The 20,229-nt window shown below is 46.6% G+C and overlaps 1 protein-coding gene across 8 annotated transcripts in view; it reads right to left on the bottom strand.

Annotated features, from left to right (window-relative positions):
* The window catches only part of LOC101970728 (E3 ubiquitin-protein ligase RNF213-like), a 196,186-nt gene that overhangs the window by 61,933 nt on the left and 114,024 nt on the right, over window positions 1-20,229 (bottom strand). For 4 of the 8 annotated variants that reach the window (XM_078030409.1, XM_078030410.1, XM_078030414.1 and 1 more), the window contains 17 exons: window positions 19,980-20,192; window positions 19,536-19,717; window positions 18,800-18,920; window positions 13,987-14,087; window positions 12,828-12,997; window positions 12,637-12,736; window positions 10,454-10,565; window positions 9,397-9,610; window positions 9,032-9,222; window positions 8,133-8,255; window positions 7,271-7,381; window positions 6,585-6,827; window positions 6,209-6,290; window positions 5,233-5,267; window positions 3,937-4,031; window positions 1,837-1,996; window positions 1,023-1,203 (listed from right to left, as the gene is read on the bottom strand). In XM_078030409.1, the coding sequence (XP_077886535.1) occupies window positions 1,023-1,203; window positions 1,837-1,996; window positions 3,937-4,031; window positions 5,233-5,267; window positions 6,209-6,290; window positions 6,585-6,827; window positions 7,271-7,381; window positions 8,133-8,255; window positions 9,032-9,222; window positions 9,397-9,610; window positions 10,454-10,565; window positions 12,637-12,736; window positions 12,828-12,997; window positions 13,987-14,087; window positions 18,800-18,920; window positions 19,536-19,717; window positions 19,980-20,192 (2,434 nt within the window). Of the gene's footprint in view, window positions 1-1,022; window positions 1,204-1,836; window positions 1,997-3,936; window positions 4,032-5,232; window positions 5,268-6,208; window positions 6,291-6,584; window positions 6,828-7,270; window positions 7,382-8,132; window positions 8,256-9,031; window positions 9,223-9,396; window positions 9,611-10,453; window positions 10,566-12,636; window positions 12,737-12,827; window positions 12,998-13,986; window positions 14,088-18,799; window positions 18,921-19,535; window positions 19,718-19,979; window positions 20,193-20,229 lie in introns of those variants that run through there. The other 4 variants (XM_078030413.1, XM_078030412.1, XR_013429775.1 and 1 more) reach the window with 4 other exon arrangements.

Raw genomic sequence — 20,229 nt, forward strand, 5'->3', positions numbered from 1 at the left:
TAACAAACAAAAAACGCTGGTCTCCATACAGTAAACACTGAATAATGTTAATAGAGATAGTCCTCCTTTTGGTGTGATAACTTCCTCAGTTAACCAGGTATTACCAACACTAGCCTCTGGACCTTGTAATATAGTGTAGTCTCTGACAATTCTCTGGCCCACAGCTCTGGTCTTAAAAGCATTCCAGACAAATGACTAAGGACAGAATGTGAACTCAAAAGCCCAGGGGCACAGTGATGCTGACAGCTAATCAGAGCCACCTCACTGCTGCCCCGAGGCCTTTAGGCAGAGGTGGTCCCAGGGAACTGGAAGCAGGTTAGGACTCCTGAGTCCATGGCTGTGGAAGCCACACCAGAACAATAGGCAGTTGGCAGAAGAAAATCAGATCTTGTTAAGATGGTAAGTACATGCTAATGCTGGATTCTGGAAAAGACACACCTGAAGAAGAATAGATTCTCTGGTTGTGGGGACACTTTTTATTGCTATTATTATTATCTGTATGCTTTTAAATATCATTGTTCTGCAATGGTCATTTTAAAAGATTTTTGCAAGTAAGAGAGAAGAAACTGAAATCCCTCCTAATGCCACTCAGATAACCACTTACAGAGTCCCCTCACAGACCTTTGCTTTTGGCCTGGATTTAAATGTTTATAGAGTAGAAGAGTTAGCTCGGCAGACAGTGTTTTGAAGCTTCCTTTGTTCATGTAACAAATAGTGGGCATGCACATATTAGGTCAGGGTACAAGTGTGATATCTCTGGAAAGCAGAAGTGGGACACATGTCACCTGCTGGGGTGCCATGTGCTCTCAGGGCACAGGTTAATGCTGCATCCATAAGCACCATGTATCTGTGCTGCAGGCCCCAGCCAGGAGGGTGGTGTGTGGAGGAGCACAGCAGCCCCTTAAGCCCTCACTAGAAGAGCAGAGTGCTCGCTCCCACTCCCACTCCTGTCACACCATTGACCAGAAGCTGAGGGAGCCTGGCCTCCTGCCAGTTATGCCCAGCCCACGTCCCTTGTTTACCCTGGTCAGGGAGTGGGTGCTGCTCTTTGAGAAGGCAGCGCAGCATGAGGTGGACCACATGGGTGGTCTCGTCAGCACTCTTCCCCAGCGTCTTTGTCAACTGCTCCAAGTCTCTCTGGATGTGCTGCTGCAAGAATCCTTTAGGGTCACTCACTGGAGGCTTGATGATGTTTATCACAGCCTGTGAGGGCAACGAGAAAAGATGTGTAGTGAAATCAGTGTGTAGAGGACACAGTGAGAAGCCAAGGGAGCGAAGCACCAGCACTGGGGAGAGGGTGGTTTCTAGGTGAGGTCAGGGTGCTCTCAGCATGACGCAGGCAGCAGAGGAAGGGAGGGAGGTGAGTAGAGCCAGAGATTGCTGGCTCTGATGTCATTCCAGAGCAGCAGGGAATGCTTCCCTGCACCTCCTGCAGCCACCACAAGGGTGTAGGTGACAGGGGCCCACCACCTCCCCATGCCCAGGTGTGGGCATGGACAGAGCTGTAAACTCTGAGTAGACTTTATAATCTGATTGTTGCACCTTGTATACACATGCTAAGATGTCACACTGTAACAAACGTGTAATTGTTTTGTGTCAGTTAAAACAGATTTTAAACGTTTTAAAAATGAAGAGGATTTTCCATAATCTGAGGAGTAGTTCCCCCATTGCGTCATATGTCAAAGTGGGAAAAGCAGGATCTCTAACTTTTGCATTACCCTGTGGACTAGATAAAATCCCTTGGTGGCTAGGACTTCATAGACAAAAGGACTGGCGGCAAACACAGCAGGTTCTTCCTATGGCAACATAAGAGAGTCTAATGGTAGCATCTTATACCTCGGGATTTTGAGTGGCTCCCAAAAGCATAGCCAGATGAGTGAGTAGCCGGATGAGAATGAAGATGACTGGGGACAGCTCTCTGTCAGACACCACTATGACATCTCTGGGTTGCGGGTGGCCCAGCACATGGCCAGTCTTGGTTCTGTCTGTGCTGTCTCTGGAAAGAGTGAGAGGAAACAGGGTGAAGACTAAAAATGTCTGTTTCTCCTCAGCTCCAGGGGCCTCACATCTTAATGACTAGGTTCCCAGTTTTTTTTTTTTTTTTGGGAATGGGGGATTTATCCAGGGGCTTAACCACTGAGCCACATTCCCACCCACCCCCCACTTTTTTATTTTTTTTTTTGAGACAGTCTAAGTTGCTGAGGTTAGCTTTGAACTTGTGATCCTCCTGCCTCAGCCTCCTGAGCCACTGGGATTAGAGGTGTTCACCAACACACCCAGCTGGGTTTTCAGTTTTGAAGAAAACACTAAAAGAACTAGGCCATATGACCTCAAGTGCTTCTCTCTTTAGACCCTAATGTCACTATTCCCTAATGTTGCTGGCTGGCCAGACACTGCAACATTCCCAATGTTAAGTGGCTGCAGTGGGCTGAGGACAGCTGTACACTCCAAGTAGACTTTATGATCTGATTGTTACAGATCACTAATGTGGCCATTAGTGCAGGATGTTAGGATGGGGGTCAATGCCTGCCTCAGGACTGTGAATTTAGGGCATTTTTGCATCCACATGGGGATTGTTCATATTATTCTCAATTTTTCCAAATCAACACCTGGAATACACAATTTGGCAAAAATTTTCAAGATTCAAAGACATTGATAGTTTATGGAGATAATAGGCTAGACTATTTTAAGCTTTGTAACAGAAGAGCCAGATCAATGGTGAGGTACAAGGTCCCTCATGTCATCTAAAGGGAGTACTGATAACCACATTAATCTCAGGATCAAGCATGGGACTGTGAGATCAGATTTTTTGTTTTACTTATTTTTTTTCAGTGCTGAGAATTGAGTGGGGGCCTCACATGTGCTAAGAATGCACCCTACCTCTGAGCTAAGCTCCAGTCCTTTCTATTTTTATTTTAGACAGAGTCTCACAAAGTTTCCCAGGCTGGCTTCAAACTTTCCATCCTCCTGCCTCCCAAGTAGCTGGAATTATAGGCATGTACTGTGCTGGAGGTTGGATTTTTATCTGCTTTCTGACTCTGGTACAGTGGCCTTCAGTATCTGCAGTTCTGCACCTGTTGATTCAACCAACTATAGATATTCAGAATATTCAAATATATTCAGAAAAAAATGCATCTATACTGAATAGCAGTTTTTTTCTTGTCACTATTCCCTAAAAATATGATATATGAGTGTTTACATAGCAGTCACTTTGCATGAAATACAATAAGAGACCTAGAGATAAATTTTTAAAAGTCTATGGGAGGCCAGGTGCAGGGGTACACAACTGTAATCCCAGTGCCTTGGAAGGCTGAGGCAAAAGGATCTCAGTTTAAAATCCAGCCTCAGCAACTTAGCAAGACCCTGTCTCTAAATGAAATATAAAAAATGGGCTGGGGATGTGGCTCACTGATTAAGACTCATAGATTCAATCCCTAGTATCAAAATAATAAATAAAAAAAATAAAACTCTTTGGGATGATATTTGTAGGTCACAAACAAGTTCAGTGCCATGACATATAAAGAAACTGAACATCTGGATCTGAGTATCTGTGGAGGACAGAGTCCTGGAAACAGTCCCTACAGATACGGAGGGATAGATGTACTTCAAAAGACTGACTACATGTACTTTTCACTTTTTTAAAATTAAAAACAAAACAAAAACAACAGGGCTCAGGGTGCAGCTCCATGGCAGAGCACTTGCCTAGGATATGTGAGTCCCCAGGTTCCATCTAGCACTACAAAAACAAAAAAAAGCAAAAAAAAAAAAAAGCTTCAGTGCCACATGACTACAGGTATGCTTGATGTGGATCCCCAACATGATGCAGGTCCAGATGTAGAGCAGTGGTGTTAGTGATCCTATAGTTGGTATGATTCATCCGCTGGAATGGACAGCCCATACCCCAGGCTTCAAGGGAGGGAAGCCGAGCCCACATACTTGATGTCTGTGAAGCCTGTGTGAGGTTTGTGGTCCACACCTCCAATTACAGCACCACAGTCAACACAAAAGCTCTGCTCCATCGGCCTGCCACACTGGGACAAACAGGAGACATACAGTTAGCACTGCTCCAGCATTGGTACATGTGCAGAAGCTACCCTGCATAGGAGGCAGCTTGTGCCGCAGACTGCATCTGGTGCCTGTGTGTGTTAGGGAGGAGCAGGGGTCCTGGAGAGAGGATGGGCACTTAACCATGCATATTGTCCACGGGCAAATGTGGCTTCATTTTCCAAAAATAAAGTTTTTACTCCCAAGTAGAGTGACTAATGTGTATAGCCCCATCTTCCTTTCTCCCATTCACCACCTTCTCCATCCCTGTGTCTAGCACGCCAGCCTCTAGAGCATTGTTATCTAACACCAGGAATGATGGTGTTAATAACTTCTAAGCAGAACTCCTCACATCCACTGGACAAAAACCAAAAAACCCAACCATAAGATTTGCCACCACTAATGGGCCCAGATTTCCAAGTCAAATGGCATCCCACTGCATGCTATGAATCACAGCCACAGCAGGCCCCTCCAGCTGCAGCGCTCAGACCACAAAACTCAGTGATAAGAGTGGTCCTGGAATCTCTTCTTATTTCACTCCTCGGACAAGGAAGAAGTGGGATTCAGGAAGGTGAAGCCATATCAGGGCTGCATCTTTGTCTCCTGTTCACTTTAGGGAGCAGCACACATTAAGTCCAGCCAGCAGCCTGTTGCTCAGCAAGTGCAGATGCCATGAGCAGCCCGGGAGATGCCCTAGAGTCCCAGATGAGCAGCATGTGGTTGTCTCCCAGGGCTCATCACCTATAAGTCTTTCTTGTCCTCTCCTTTCCTCTGGTATCTAGCCCACATTCCTCTCTGGCTAGCGATCCAGCTGAGGGTCTGTGTGGCTGAGCCCTGCTGCAGGGCCAGGGAAGGAGGTAAGTCTCCCCACTAGCAGAACTATGGCATCCCAGGAGACTTGGGCAGTGCCTGCAGACATTCTTGGGCATCACAGTGGGCTAGGGGGTGCTGCTACTGGCACCTAGTGAGCTGAGGCCAGGCGTATGCTAAATATCCTACAATGCACAGACAGTTCTGCAGGAAAGAATCATGTTCACAGTCCATTTAGACACTCAGGTGGAACACCCTGAGCAGCCCTCAGAATGTACCTGTGTCTCCCAGAAGGTCGAGACCCTCATTCCCTAGGTCTTCCCTCCTACCCTAGAGGGGAATGCACATTTTGAGCCTCCCCCAAACACCAAGACTCACCTCTCCTACAGAACACGGATGACCATTGGGACAAACTGTTCAAAGAACAACAGGAAACATGTTAGCTAGTGAGTCTCCACCAAATGACCTATGTGGGAAGGAGAAGTTGCTGCCCTTCTCTCTGTCCCTGACCAACAGGACACACAGCCCATATTCTCATGATCTCACCAGAAGCCTTGAGCCATGTCATCAGCTAAGTTTACTTGACATGTTCTGGAGCTCAGTGAACACATGCCACCAGTGAAAAGTATCTTAATTTGGCTTTCTACAGCAGAGAGAGTTTAGATTCCAGACACACATCAGGGGTAACTTGGTGGCAGGGGGGATAGTGCTTTATATCTTTCTATTGTCTTGGATTTTTCCTTTTTTGGCAATAGCATAATTTAGAACAACTTAAAAAACTAGTTTTAGAAGGTTATTTACACAAGGAAACAGCATAACTCACATAAAACCATGGGTTATGTGGCTGTCTCCCAGGTCTAGACTACAGGAAGCTCTCTCTGAGTCAAAAACCCCTGGATTATGGGCTAGGGTTGTGGCTCAGAGGTAGAGCACTCGCCTTGCACGTGTGGGACCCTGAGTTTTATCCTCAGCACCAATAAAAATAAATAAGTGAAATAAAGGTATTGTGTCCTACTACAAGTAAAATTAAATATTTAAAAAGAAAAAAAACCCCTGGATTGTGATTGGCCTTTGAATGAGCCTCAGCGTGGTCCCCAGGTCGCCTTATTCCAAAATGCATGTTCTGCAGAGCAACAGTGCAGCCCAAAGGGTCTTGTCCCATGACTATGCAGGGAAACGATTTGGTTATCTAGCCAGCCAAGCCTGTGGCCCTCGAACCAACAGGAGGAGGCAGGTGACATGGGCCTTCAGCAGAACCCTGTGAAGCCCAGGTCCAACCCTAGGTCTGGCATGGCCGCAGGTTGACCTTCCAAGCTGAGAGGAGTGAGACCCCTCCCCTTACACAGATACTCACTATACCAGTGGACGCCTTCCAGACCCTTCCATTTCTGGGCTTGAGCCAGCAGGTCTTCAGGCATCGTTGGAAGAAAAGCTTTCTGAAAGACCAAGAGCAGAAATGGTCCTGCTGAGTGGGCCTGTGGGCTGTGGCTGTGATCCAGCAAGAGGCACAGAGAGAGGAAGTTTCAGCTTGAGAGATGTTTACAGAGGACGTTCAATAGCTCTGTGTGAAATGGCAAAGGTGCACTGTGCTGAAGGATCAAGTGGGGTAATGGGTCAGAGAATCTAGAAGGTTGACAGGTTTGGGAGTTCCCACAGCCACAGGCCAGGTCTCAACATGAAAAACCACTGAAGTTTCACTGTGAAACCAAAGTCGTCATCATGCAGCTTACCACCATGCTGGCTGGGGAGAAGGCCAAATTCCTCAGGGGCACCAAGACTTTGCTCTGTCCACACAGAAGGACAGCCGCAGTGTGAACAGCCATTTCTGTCACTGTTCCTTCAAGGCTGTCGCCACCAGGGCCCGCGCTCAGCAAGGGCAGAGTGTTGGCCACGAGGGATGCTGCGAAAGGCCTGACCCCCGGAGGAGACAAGATCCTGCTGTCCTCAACGAACCTGTTCACAGCCTCACATTGCTGGCACGAAAGACGTTTTTCATGTTAGGATATGTCAAAAAGGAATACTGTGAATTTAGGGTTTTCTCTTTGAAAGTCACACATTTCAATACTGAGTACACATCAAATATCCAGGTAAACATAGTTAAATGATCACCAATGGAAGGGAAATTCTTCAAGAAAGAGAATTTTCATATAGAAACACAGCAACCACATTCCTGAGTACAGATCTTGATACTCTGTTTTGGTAAACATTAGATAATATTCCTGAATCTGTAAGGTTTGGGTTAAACAGAAAATAGTGCTTTCACACAACAAGGGTACACCCTTTATCCTAGATAGGAAATTATGGAAGGTCATAATTCCTATTATCCTGATAGGAAATAAAAGTTTGTGACTTCTGCTATGCTCAAAAAGTCCCTCCCAATCATGAGACTGAACATAAGCCTCAATATGTCACTCACCTCTGGCTTAGGGTGGAGGTCTGCATTGTGAGAACAGTGGAGAGCAGCCACTTCTCGGAACAGCACCAGCAGCAGGTAGACAGCCTGTTGAGCTCTGGGGCTCCTGCAGGCCTGTGGGCAGGGCATAGTGCAAGCACTCAGAAGCTACAGAGCACTACCTGGAGCAATCCTCCCTGGGCCATGCACCATGGGCCTCCACGGACATGACTGGGGCTATGAGTTCATGAGACATGCTCGGGTTAACCTCAGTGCACAGGGACCAGGTAGCCATAATGGAGAAACAGAAGTCAGCACCTGTTCTTCTCCGACTACTTCACTGGTCTTGGACATGTTTCCTGAGAAGAGACCAGATTTTCCATTTCCTCTTCCTGGCATAAGGCCAGGATAAATAGGGACTCAAAAAGGAAGCAAAACCAGAACAATTTAAAGATTAGAATCCTGGGGCTGGGGTTGTAGCTCAGTGGTAGAGTGCTTGCCTAGCATGTGTGAGGCACTGGGTTAGATCCTCAGGACCACATAAAAAATAAATTAATAAATTAATAAAAATAAATTAATAATTAAATTGTGTCCATCTACGACTAAAAATATTTACAAAAAATATTAGAATCCTAAAACCCTACAACAACAGATAAGCATACACATGGATTGTGAATCTTTATAGCTATGGATTTTGCTAATTGTGTTGATTGATATCTTTCACTCCCCATGGAGGCCATGGGCATCTGCCTCCTGGCATGTAGTATCACTCTAGGGGCTGTTCAGAAGCTCTCTCCAGCACACCTGCATCTTTTCACATAACCAGGGAAGATACAAGTGTGAGGGGTGCCACCTGCAACAGGGAGAAGCTGCAAGCCCATCCTACCATCAGAGCAGCCTCGAGGCTGGGGGCCTTGCACTCGAGCATGGCTTTGCCCACTGCATCACGAAGTGCCTTGTACTCATCCCCATGCACCAGGTATTGGTCCATCTGGCCCGTGTGGTCCTTCTGCAGCCCAAGAGAAGAGAGTTAGTCATGGTGGGACAGGGTGGGGTGGGGCATTCTGCAAGGACCCTTCTCCATAGGCTAAGAAAGACAGCAGACACTGCTGGAGGCTGGAGGTAGCTCAGCTGGGACTCCCTCTAGAGCCCAGGCATGACAGTCCTGGGGGTCTTCAGGAGCATGGCTTCCACAGTGACAGAAAGGCCAGGGAGGATGGAGGCTGACCCTAGAGTTTCTTGCTTTCTTTATACACAGCACCACATGAAAAAAGGTGACAAAAACATGTCATCTCTGAGTCCCAGTTGGTCATCTTAAAAATGCCAGGAGCTTTAGTGCCATTTTTTAACCCCAGGACAGTAAGACTTTACCAACTTTTGAGCACTGGGAAAAGAGAAGCCTGAAATCCAAACTTATTACACTTGTCTCTCAATTCTTACCCACCTCTGCCTGGCAGAGAACACACAACACAGCCTAAAAGCCGAGTCACCTTTTAATTTGCTAGAAGCAAATATTAATAGAAATAACCACATTCACTTTCCCTGTGTCCAAATCAATTAGAAGTGAAGCCTAGATAAAATGCAGGTGAACGACAAACCAGAAACACACACAAGTGTGCACACATGTGTCCATGCCTACCTTCGCCCTATGGCAGGTGGCATAAACCCACCCTCAGGCAGAGACCAAGGACCAGATGCCTGCCTGTGTCCTGCCTGTTGTGAGGGCTGGGAGGGTGAGGAGTAGTGCCCATAGCTTGCCCGCTCTGCCAGGGACCTGAATCTCACCTGCTGTGCAATGACTCCCTTGGGAAACACCCACTGGCACCTATGGCCCTCCCTGGAGAGGCTCTGCACAAATTCCATCCCTCGCAGGCTCGCGAGCCTCCGGACCAGGTACACGCGGTGCCAATCGTTCCCTGCCTGGGTGCAGAACTGCTGGACATGCCGCAGGTAGCCCTGCTGTTCCTCAGCCAGCTCTGAGAGTGCAAGGAGAAAGCTGGTTAGCGACTGGGGACTGAGGGCCTGCTTCTGGGGAACTCAGTAAAAAAACATCCAGAAAAGGGGACCGTGGTAAGGTCCAGCAAGACCTTAAGGACAGTTCCTGTCCTTCTTAACCTGTAGCTAACTTCTCCAAGGTAGAGAAGACCTGCCTGATCCCTCCTGAAACTCCAAGAGGAGGTCAGAAGCCCTGTCAAGACACAGGCGGGTCCTGGCCACCTCCTGCAGGTACTCTACAGATGCGGCAGTGGCAGGTCCTTGGCCTTGTCTCCCTGAGGAGCAGGTCTGTAGGAAACGGCCTTCTTCCCTCAGGCAGTCGAGTTCACTCCTTGTGCAGTAAGCACTGGTCTTCTCATGAATTGAATCCTAAGGAACAGAGAACAAGAAAGAAAAGGATATTATACTTTTTAAAAAAATATTTGTTTTTTAGTTGTAGTTGGACACAACACCTTTATTTCACTTGTTTATTTTTATATGAGGATCAAACTCAGGGTCTCGCACTTTCGAGGCCAGCACTCTACTGCTGAGCCACAACCCCAGGCCCAAAGAATATTATACTTTGTAACAGGCAACTCCCCAACCTTCTAAAATTGGCAGTGAGAATTCAAGGGAAAATAAAGACCATCATTGTAGATCTGAGTATAAATTTTCATAGAAAACAATTGGAAAAAGCAAACCTATACAGAAAAAAAGTTCATAATCTAAAATTTTTATCATATGCATTATAAAATACAAAGACATTAAAAATAAAAAGGATTCATGATCTTGCCAGCTGAGGATGACGATTGCTAACCCTGAGGTGTACTCCTCCAGGCTGTGGTTTCTTCACTTTGCACCTACACGAACATGACTGTCAATATAGTCACATACTGCTTAACAACAGGGACACCTGCAAGAAACGCATCCTTAGGGACTTTCGCTGTTGTGCAAACATCAGACAGCTTTAGATGCTAGGTGAGGATCTCACAAGACCACCATCATAAACACAGTGAAGGAAACATCACCAAGCAGCTCGTGACTGTGCATGTGACATCCAAGGGCAGAGCAATGCCCTTGAAACAACTTTCTTTTTCCACATAGAGAAGAAGCATCTGTCAACTGTACTGAATAAAGCAGCATTCTGCTAGTTTTCAGAAACTCTGCCACTGCCTAAACTGTATGGTTCAGATGGTTTGTAGAAGAAAAGCAACAAAGGGGCAGCTGGCTTACTTCCAGGCAGTTGATGAAGAGCATGTAGACTTCGGTCTTATCTTCAGTGATGAACTCCTTCTTATCTAACAGGGACAAGTAGGCCTGGATGTAATCCTTCACTGCATGGAAGCTGTGAAAAGAGAAATATTATTCCTGGTGATGTCAGGATGGCAGAATCACAAAAGAGCATCCATTAACCAGTCAGTCATCTGCCCATCTATTTCTCTGGGTGTGTATAACGGTATAATACATACATATGTCCGTACATGGATTGACAGCTCTTTATTAAAAATGTATTTGCAAAGTCTTAAAGGAATATGAAATTCCATATTGCAGAGCAGTTGTTCTGAAACATTTTGGATTCAGGCCCTTTAATAGGCTTAAAACTTATTGAGAACTGCAAAGACTTTTTGTTTATGTGGGTCAAATCTATCAATGTTTATGGTTTTAGATATTAAAACTGAAAATTTCAAGAATATTTATTAATTCATGTAAGATTAAAAAAACACATGTGTTAATGATGTTTAAAAGAGTGGCTTTCAGGGCTGGGATTGTGGCTCAGCAGTAGAGCACTTCCCTAGCACAGGCGAGACCTGGGTTCGATTCTCAGCACCACATAAAATTAAAGGCATTGTGTTGTGTCCATCTATACCTAAAAAATAAATATTAAAAAAATTAAAAATCAAAGAGTGGCTTTGTTTTATATTCCTATAATTCTCAGAAGCCTACTTTAACAGAAGTCAGATGACTTCCTACATCTGCTTCTGATGCTACATTGAAGAATATGAAGAAAATCTGGCCTCACATATAATGCAGCTGGAAAAAAAGAGAAAATTTTAATAGTCCCTGCATGTATTTGGGGTTCTGAACCTGTAGCTAACTTCTCCAAGGTACAGAGGTCAAAAGCCTTTTTTTTTTTCAATATTGTTTTCCAATACTGTATCAACACTTGAAAAGTGATCATATCTGAAGTCTGGTTATGGGACCTGATACCCTATCAGTTGTTTTCATCATCAACTATATTACAATCACTTAGTCTACTCTGATGTGTATTTTTCCCAGGGCTATGGATTGAACCAAGGGCCTCTCTGTGTGCTAGTCAAAAGCTCTACCACTGAGCTGCATCTCCAGCCACTGGATCATTTTTTGACACCCATGATTCTGTGACATCAGGCATTGGTCATTTGGAAAAGCCTTGCTTTGCTGAGCAAGGCAGATCTTGAGATGTTGGTATCTTTTTGTTTTTCAACCTGTTGTTGTAGATTCCGACCTACATTCATTAACATCACCACAGATCTGTGGTCTAGTGGTCACTGGTTCAGGCAAAACAGCAAGGCCTGAGAACAGCAAGGCCTGAGAAAAGCAGACAGTTCTATCTGGAGACCATTAGGAGTGGCATTCTTTGAGATGAGCACTGTCCTCTGTTATGCAGTGTTCTGGGTCTATTTCCTGCTTCTACACAACATTAAAAATTGCAACCTCAACGATTTAGTAAAGCTCATAATTGAAAGTGGCATTTTAAAAACTACCATGTGCACAGTGGAGAAGATCATGACTGTGGTTGCAATTTCCTTCATGCACAGAGGCCGGCGCTTCACCTACCACTGCTTTGGCAACATTATTGGAAATATCAACATGTTTGAAAGGCAAATTACTATTTCAGTATTATTTTAAAAAATTCAGAGCTCAGGGATGCCCTCCCCACCAAAGGGTCCCCACCAGCACTCTGAGAACTGAAGCTAGATGAACACACAGGATCAGCCAGAGGACACCATGCTTGGACATCATTGACCACTTGTCTAACCAAGAAAACAGAGAGTCCGTGTGCTGTGAAATCTGGACTTGAAGGACACTAAGGGTGAGGGAGAGTCTGAGTTACCATACCACAAATCACACCCTGGGGTGGCCATGATCCAGGTTCAGAATCACCATTCCTAATGCATGGGTTCTGCATGCTTCACCACACCAAGGGTCCTTCCCAGAATTCTGTCTTCTTACTTTGTACCCACCCCTGGCCATGACCAACTCACATACCCACAGGGTTCAGTGTCTAAACATAAACAACAGAGACCAAGTTTCCTTGAACTGAAGCAACTTTCCCAGATCATGAGCTAGGATATGTGGCAGCACAAAGACCAAGCCCAGCCCAGCCCAGAGAAGCTGAGGCCTCAGACAAGTGTGCCTTCAGGGATCTGTCCCACCTGTACTTCAGGAGCAGCTTCAGCACCACAGAGCGGATGACAGGAGTTTTATCCACAGCATCTTCAAATGGCGAGAGAGACTTGGTGTGTTCCTGGTATCCTTAGCCAGAAAGAGAAAGGTGCTATTGCTCATATCATGGCACAAAACAGAGAGGAACTGAATCAAGATTTGAAAGAAGAAAGACACTCACGTTGGGGAGCATCTCTGAAGAGCTCCTTCTGCTCGAAGAGTAGAGACAGCAGCTCATCAATCACACTCTTCTGTGGAGCGCTACTGTCTTTGAAGCACATGGTAGAAACCAGGTCCATGAAGAAACTGTTGCACATCTGCCGGAACTGGGCATGTTTCCCAATGGCCACCCTGAGGAAACAGTGAAAACCCAGTCAGAGGATTCAGAGAGAGTGTTCCCAAATCCCTGCATGCAGAATAATTTGAGATTTGGACAGCATATTTATGTCAACAGATTCAAGTGTTTACTTCTGTTGATTAGCTGGTCTCTAAAACTTCAGACAGCATCTATACACATCTCTTCCAGGAATACCTCCATCATTGAACCAGCTCAAGCTTGTCACAGAACCCCTCCATTGTGAGGAAGGAGAAGGCAATGCAAACACTGATGGAACACAACCACAGTCTGAAGCTCACAGCACCACACCTCCCTTCCTGCACCTCCCAGAGGCTGGGAAATTGCTGGTGTGTGGCTCGATGGTAGAGGGCTTGTTTGCCTAGACTGCACAAGGCCTGGGGTCTACCCCTGCACCTGCCACCTACATTAAGAAGTGGACAGAGAACCTGCACCTAAGTTTCTTAGGTCTCTTTCAAGGGTTTCATTTATTGTTTCTAAATTTTGATGTCTCAAATGTTGTAGGACATGTGTGTCTTGGGGAGAGAGAAATTCTGAAGCACCCAACATCTAAGAAGTGCCCAAATGGGACTCTCACTTAAGAGAGTTCTCTGAAGACAGGCTTTTACCAGAAGGCGGTTAATATAAATTGAATTTCTGAATATTATATTTGAAAAAAAGAACAGAGAAAGGAGGAAGACTTTTAAAGAGAAAGAGTGTTTTACTTGTGCTCTTGGGAAACTGTCACAGAGAAATTGTCTGTCAGGTCAGTTAAACAGTAGGGACAAATCATCTGCCCAGGGATGAGCCAGCTTTTGATGCAAGACAGGCAGCATACATGGTAGACACACAGGATCTTGAGCATCTCTCAGGCAGGTGGGGCACGGCTGTACTCCACACCTGGAATCCAAGCAGGTGATAGGCTCCAAGGAAGATACTGGATTGAGGTGCCAGCATGCCCCAAGGACAGTGATCCCTCCTGCCTGGAGCCCAGACCCCTTCTCACCTGGCCAGGCTCTTGCTGGCTTGCTCCTTGCACTCACAGAGAATGGTCATCACAGCCACAAAGGGCCTGTGGGTCTTGAGGTCAGAGTTCTCTTGAAGACACTGGAGGAGAAAGGCCTGGTGAGGGGTGGCACCCACTGAGGAGGGGCAGGGGTCAGCTGTGCCTTGGGGCAGCCCAAGGCCTCAGGGATTCTTGGCACTTTCCCATCCTTTTATCTCTTTGTGGCTATGCTGCTTTTAAAAGAGAAGAACCAAATTCCAGGTGTCTAAATTTTCCCTCTTCCTTCCTTTTCTTTTCAGGTCTGCCCCTTCCCTTCTCTTGATGAATTTCAATCTTTAAATGATAATAATGTAATGACCATTGCTACACACAATTAAGCTCTGAGAGACCCCAGCATTTTTGTAATATTGGCTTTAGATCTTGTTTTATTTATTTACTTATTTAGAGATGGGGTCTTGCTGTGTTGTCCAAGCTGCTCTCAAACTCCTGGACTCTGGGCGGGGTTGTGGCTCAGCGATAGTTCACTTGCCTGGCATGTGTGAGGCACTGGGTTCGATTCTCAGAACCCACCATGTATAAATAAATAAAATTAAGTATTTTATTTTATTTTTTTAGTCGTTTATCAACAACTAAAAAAATTATTTTAGTAGTTTATCAACAACTAAAAAATTTTTTTTTAAAAAAAACCCTGGACTCAAGCTATCTTTCTGCCTCAGCCTCCCAAGGAGCTAGGACTACAGGTATGTACTGCCACCCTAGCTAGATCATATTTTAAAGGAGTATCACAAATATATCCAGTTGTGCAACACAGGCATCCCTTTCTGGTCGAGTGCCCCCCCCCCTCCTCCCAGGTAACCATATTCCTAAGCTTCTCTGAGGTTTTGTGTGCCTGTGTAAACACCCTGTCATTGTCCAGTTTGTTCTGCCCCTTAAGCCCTGAGGCCTGGGAGGCCTCACTGTAGGCCTGCTTGTGTGATTGCCTGGTTGAGAGGCTCAGCTGCAGATCACTGGTGTTAACCACTGTATAGCAGCCCCCAATGAATATTGCAGATACCTATTTCCATTAATGGGTATTTAGTGTGTATTTGGGTTTTTGTGATTCTGAACAGCACTGTACAACAGTCTAGCATATGTTAGCTTCAGTGAAAACAGGAAGTTGGGCTGGGGAGCAGCTCGGTGGCACAGCACTTTCCTGGCCCTGAGTTCCACCCAAGCATCACAAAATAAATCAAAGTGTCTCTGGGATACTCATATACAAATAAACATCTCTAGCAATGCAGATAGTGAATTTAATGATTTAATGGCTGTTTCTGAGAGTTTGTGGTCAGATATGATGTTAGTACAGATGTTCCTATAGGAAGTAGTCCACTAGGCATTATATAAGTAAGGATAGTTCCCTATTGCTACTTTGCTAGAGCATTTTTTTTCCTACATCATAAATTTTGTCAAATATTCTCTACATTTTGAAATTATTTTTTAGAGTTTATTTTTGAGCTATATAACTGATGCTACTTATAGATATTTTTTGAGCCATCCTTGAATTTTAGGGATTGATCATACCTGGAAATGATGTGTGTTGATTATCCTGATAAATTTGATTTGTTAATAAAAAACAACTCAACTCAGCAATGGGCAAAGGACTTAAACATTACTCCAAAGATATATAAATACCCGAGAAGCACATGAAAAAATGCTCAGTATCACTAGCTATTACAGCAATGCACATCAAAACCCTCTGAGCCAGGCTCAGTGGCACACACACAGTGACACAGAGGCTGAGGCAGGAGGATCATGTGTTCAAGGCCAGCCTCAGCAACTTAGCCAGATCCTGACTCAAAATAAAACAAAGGGCTGATGTGTAGCTTGGTGGTATATGGTAGAGCACCCCTGGGTTCAATCCCCAGCACCAAAAAAATTAAAAGAAAGAAAAAGAGAGAGAGAGAAATTTAATAATACAATGAGTCACCTTCTAAGTATTCATCCAAAAGAAACAAAAGCAGGCCTCAAATAAGTTGGTGAACACCAAAGTTTACAACAATCACAACACTCAGAAGGTAGAAGCAGCCTGAATGTCCATTCACAGATGAGTGGACAGACTCAGTGTCCACCCATACAGTGGCGTTCATTATCCAGCCATAAGAAAGCCAAATGCTGACACATGCCACCATACAGATGAACCTTGAATACATTGTGCTAGGTGACACAAGCCAGACACAAAAGACAAATGCTGAACTATTCCACTTATGTAAGGTACCTGTGGCAGTCAGAGTGACAGAAAATAGAGCACAGGTCTCCTGGGGCTGGGCAGGGGATGGGGAGTCCATGTTGGGTGGGGAAGGTGAGGACACTCTGGAGCAGGATCTGGTGGCTTCCCAATACCCATGTACTTAAAAGTGTTTACACTTTTGTGTTATGTATATTTTAGCACACTTAAAAAAATCAGCAGTGGCCTAGTGATGGGGTGCTGGACAGGAAGGTTAGGGATAGGACAGAAGGGAAAGCCAGTTCCCTGTGACATGTAGAAAAATGCATGACAGACATGAGCCATGAGAATTGGTCTCCCAAGCAGCCTGCCTACCTGCCTAACACCTATCTCTGTCTGCCATGCCTATCCCTCTTGTCAAAGCTGATGGAGAAGACTTAAATACCCATCCGTGCTGGCTACTTTCAGCTTTTATCAATAGCCGGGGGTGCATGCTAACTGTAGGAGGGAGCTCTGAAGTGGCAGCCTGCAGGAGGTAAAACTTGAGACCCCAGGAGTCCCCCACAGTTGCACTTAAGCTTCCAACCAGAGGAGGAGGACAGCAAACATCAATGCAGGGCAGCATCCTTTCCAGGCATCAGGTGGCCAATGAATGGCCCTGAGGCTACCCTGTAGCTGGATCGGATGTACAGAGCAGAGACCTGTGTACAGCACAGGCTTCAAGCTCGGGAACTAACTGGGTAGCATCTGTGGCTGTGGTTACTTGCACAGGGATATGACTAGAAGGAAATGATCCAGAAACCAGTGAAGTGTTTGAAGTCATTACATTGGGGAAAAAGTCTTCCACCACCTTGAACATGCGTATACCAGCATGCAGGGTCAGAAAACCCATCTCTCAGCTAGCAGGCTACCTGACCACTGGAGACCCCACTGGATCTGGCTGAATGGCCAGAGGTCTGAGGGTCTTGGTTCGAACCTCTGTAGCAGTGGTCTACTTCATTCTTTGAACATAGCCTTTGCTGCTCTAAAGCAGACCTGTTTTTCTCTCCTCCTTGATCTCTCCAAATTGTCCTTCCTAACCTCAATAAAAACAGGACTCCTTTGAATTGCCCTTTAAAAACACTCTGTTTCCCCTGATTAGGGGAATCACAGTCTCTGAGACAGGAGTCTCTTGTTTTTCTCCTTTGCTAGCAAAGAGATAAAACTTATTTTTCCTTTTTCTCAAAGAAAAAAACCACAACACCAAAGACCCATAAACCCTTCCAAGTTCCATGGCACATAAGTACACTCTGAAAAAGGTTTCACACTGCCTTTCAACTAGACAAGGCCAAGGGACCTACTTTAGGATCTTGAAATACGAACTGGAGCCTGTGTGTGTGAGGGTAGGGGAAGCTAGGCTGTGGTTTTTTTTTTTGGTACTAGACTCAGGAGCTCTCAACCACTGAGCCACATCCCCAACCCGATTTTATATTTTATTTAGATACAGGGTCTCACTTAGTTGCTCAGTGCCTCACTGTTGCTGAGGCTGGCTTTGACCTCGCAATCCTCCTGCCTCAGCCTCCCAAGCCACTGGGATTAGAGGCATGGATCACCATGCCTGGCTTAGGCTGTGTTCTTAAAGGCACTGTGTGCAGGGGTTTGGGTGTAGCTCAGTGGCAAGACTTTAGCCTTCCATTCCTGTCACTGCCACCCCCACTTCTTTTGCTCCTCAGGCTGTGACAGCAGGAAAAGCCTTCAAAGACCAGCAGCTGGAAGGTGGTCATTGAGGAGGACAGAAGGGCAAGAAACAAGTAGTGGGAGCACCTGGACCTTGGGAGCTGTGAGCAAGCCCTGTCCTGCACAGGCCATCCTGCACAAGGCCTCTGACATTCTGGTCAAATCTGGGCATGCCAATCTCCTTCCAGTGTGCCTGCCTACATTTCAAAGACTGCATACCTGTCTACAGTGGCCTTTCTCAGACATCCTGACAGTGGGCATTCTGGAGGCCAATGACCTTCTACTCATGGGATATGCTCATGCAGCTGTCACCCAAGGTCAGCCTCAGGTCACCGGGTGAAGGAGGTGGGAACCATGTTGTGGTGAGTGGCTGTTATTTCTGGACAGCAGAGATGGTGGCTTTCTGTGAGGGGCATTGGTTGTGCTGTCAATAGCTTTGTCTGGTGTTGAGGGCAGAGGCTCAGTGGTTTCCCGTTCTTAGGGTCTCACCGACCACATGCATTTTAAAGTCCTCAGCTCCAGTGGTACTCTTCTACATTGCTGTCATCCTGCCTAGAGTGGTGGTGACTTTTCCCCTGAGGGTTAGGATGCTGACCTGCTCCAGGTTACCCTGGAAGTGGGTGGAGCTTGACCCTTCAGTTCTTGCAAAGCATCCACAAGTAAGCTCCCTGCAGAAGTCCCATGCTGTCCAGTGATTCATATCCCTAAATGACATGCCCGACTCAACAGTCAGGCAGGGCAAACTCCTAAACAACTGAGCTTATCCATGCAATGGCAGGCTGATGAGCCACATTCCCCTGTGTGACTGGGTGAGAGTCCAGCACTGACTGGCAGGTGAGGGTGGAGTGGGCTCCCACACTCTGTATCCCACCAAGAGGAATGCCCAGTGCTCACCTTGTCTAGTGAGAAGATGTACTTGGTCACCAGCTGGCACAGCTCAGGAATCTGGCTCTTGGTCCCCAGGAGTATGTGCTCCACAAATAGTGCAATGGGGAAAACACGACTCCACTGGGTTCTGTCAAAAGAGGGTGTTATGCACTCAGCTTCAACAGAGGACTCTGAGACAAGAGGAAAGGACAAGAGGGCAGGTGTAAGGCAGCATGGGAAGGTGAGCTGACAGGAGGGGTTATCCACTAGCCCTCCTCCTGGCACTCCCCCAGCTCTCCATACAGGCAGGACCTGAGGTCTAACTTTGGTACCTCAGCATGCACTGCTACTGTGCCCACTCTCTCATAATTCTGCACACGGTGATTCCCTCTTGACCCTCACAGCACAGCACAGGTTGAGACCCTCCCCAACTCTGAAAGCCTGCCCTTCTGCTTGCCCTGCCTACCCCTATCCTTTCTAATGGTTCCCTGTCACCACAGTGATTCTCCAGGTGCAGCTTAATAACCTGCCTTTCTGTGGCTCTGGGGCACCATGGCCTCCCTGCATGTGTTTCTCCTCTTTCTCCAACATCTAACGAGATGCCTGGCACTTGACAGGGTCCATCAAGAGCAGATTGAGTGCATAAAAAGCCCTTCCTGTGGCAGGAGCACCTGCTCGCTCTGCTGCCAGGTGTGCCAGGACCTGGAGTCCACTGATGAGCACAGGCTGAGTGTGCCAGGGAGAGCCGAGCTCTGGGTCTCACCTGACCTCTGCAGTGACAGCTCTGGCTGTGCTCCCACTGCCTCGCAAGTACCCGTCAGAGCAGACAAGCTCCAGTGGTATGGACAGCTTCTTCACCAGCTGCAGCCAGGCCTGGGGACTCGGCTTCAGGGCATCTCTTGTCAGCATTTCAGCACAGGCCATTGCAGTCACCACATCTAGTGTCTGGGAAGAGGAGAGTGGTCACGTGACCCCACAAGGCCCTTGCCCCTCCACCCTCCCTCTTCTTTGGCTGTGGCTTCCTTAGGCCAGAGGTCCTGGCAGAGTGTGTCCTTGCATTCCAGGCTCATAACCTGCTCCTTTGGGTATTGGGATAGAGGAAGCACTATCCAGCTGTTCCCAACACCTCTGAGCTATGCCGACTCCCAGGCCCCTAAAGGGTCTCTCCTTGTGCTCCTGGGGACAGGCGCCTCCCAAGGGGCTGTACCATCTCACTGCCAGCCATGTACTGCTTCTGTACAGCTTCAGTGAGGCTCTGCAGAACCTGCGGGTGGATGGTCAAGATTCTGGAGAAGTTGTGCAGCCGGGTCCTGAAATGCTGATAGGCCAGGTGCACCCACGGCAGGTAGAGCCCATCTTCAGGCCTCCCTGAGGCTGCTCGCAGCTCACAGACACAGGACCACAGAGCCATCTGCAGAAACTGGGGTTTTGAAAGGTTTTCAGTACGTATTTTTAAT

The sequence above is a fragment of the Ictidomys tridecemlineatus genome, chromosome 13, assembly GCF_052094955.1.
Source record: "Ictidomys tridecemlineatus isolate mIctTri1 chromosome 13, mIctTri1.hap1, whole genome shotgun sequence".
Taxonomy (NCBI): Eukaryota; Metazoa; Chordata; class Mammalia; order Rodentia; family Sciuridae; genus Ictidomys; species Ictidomys tridecemlineatus.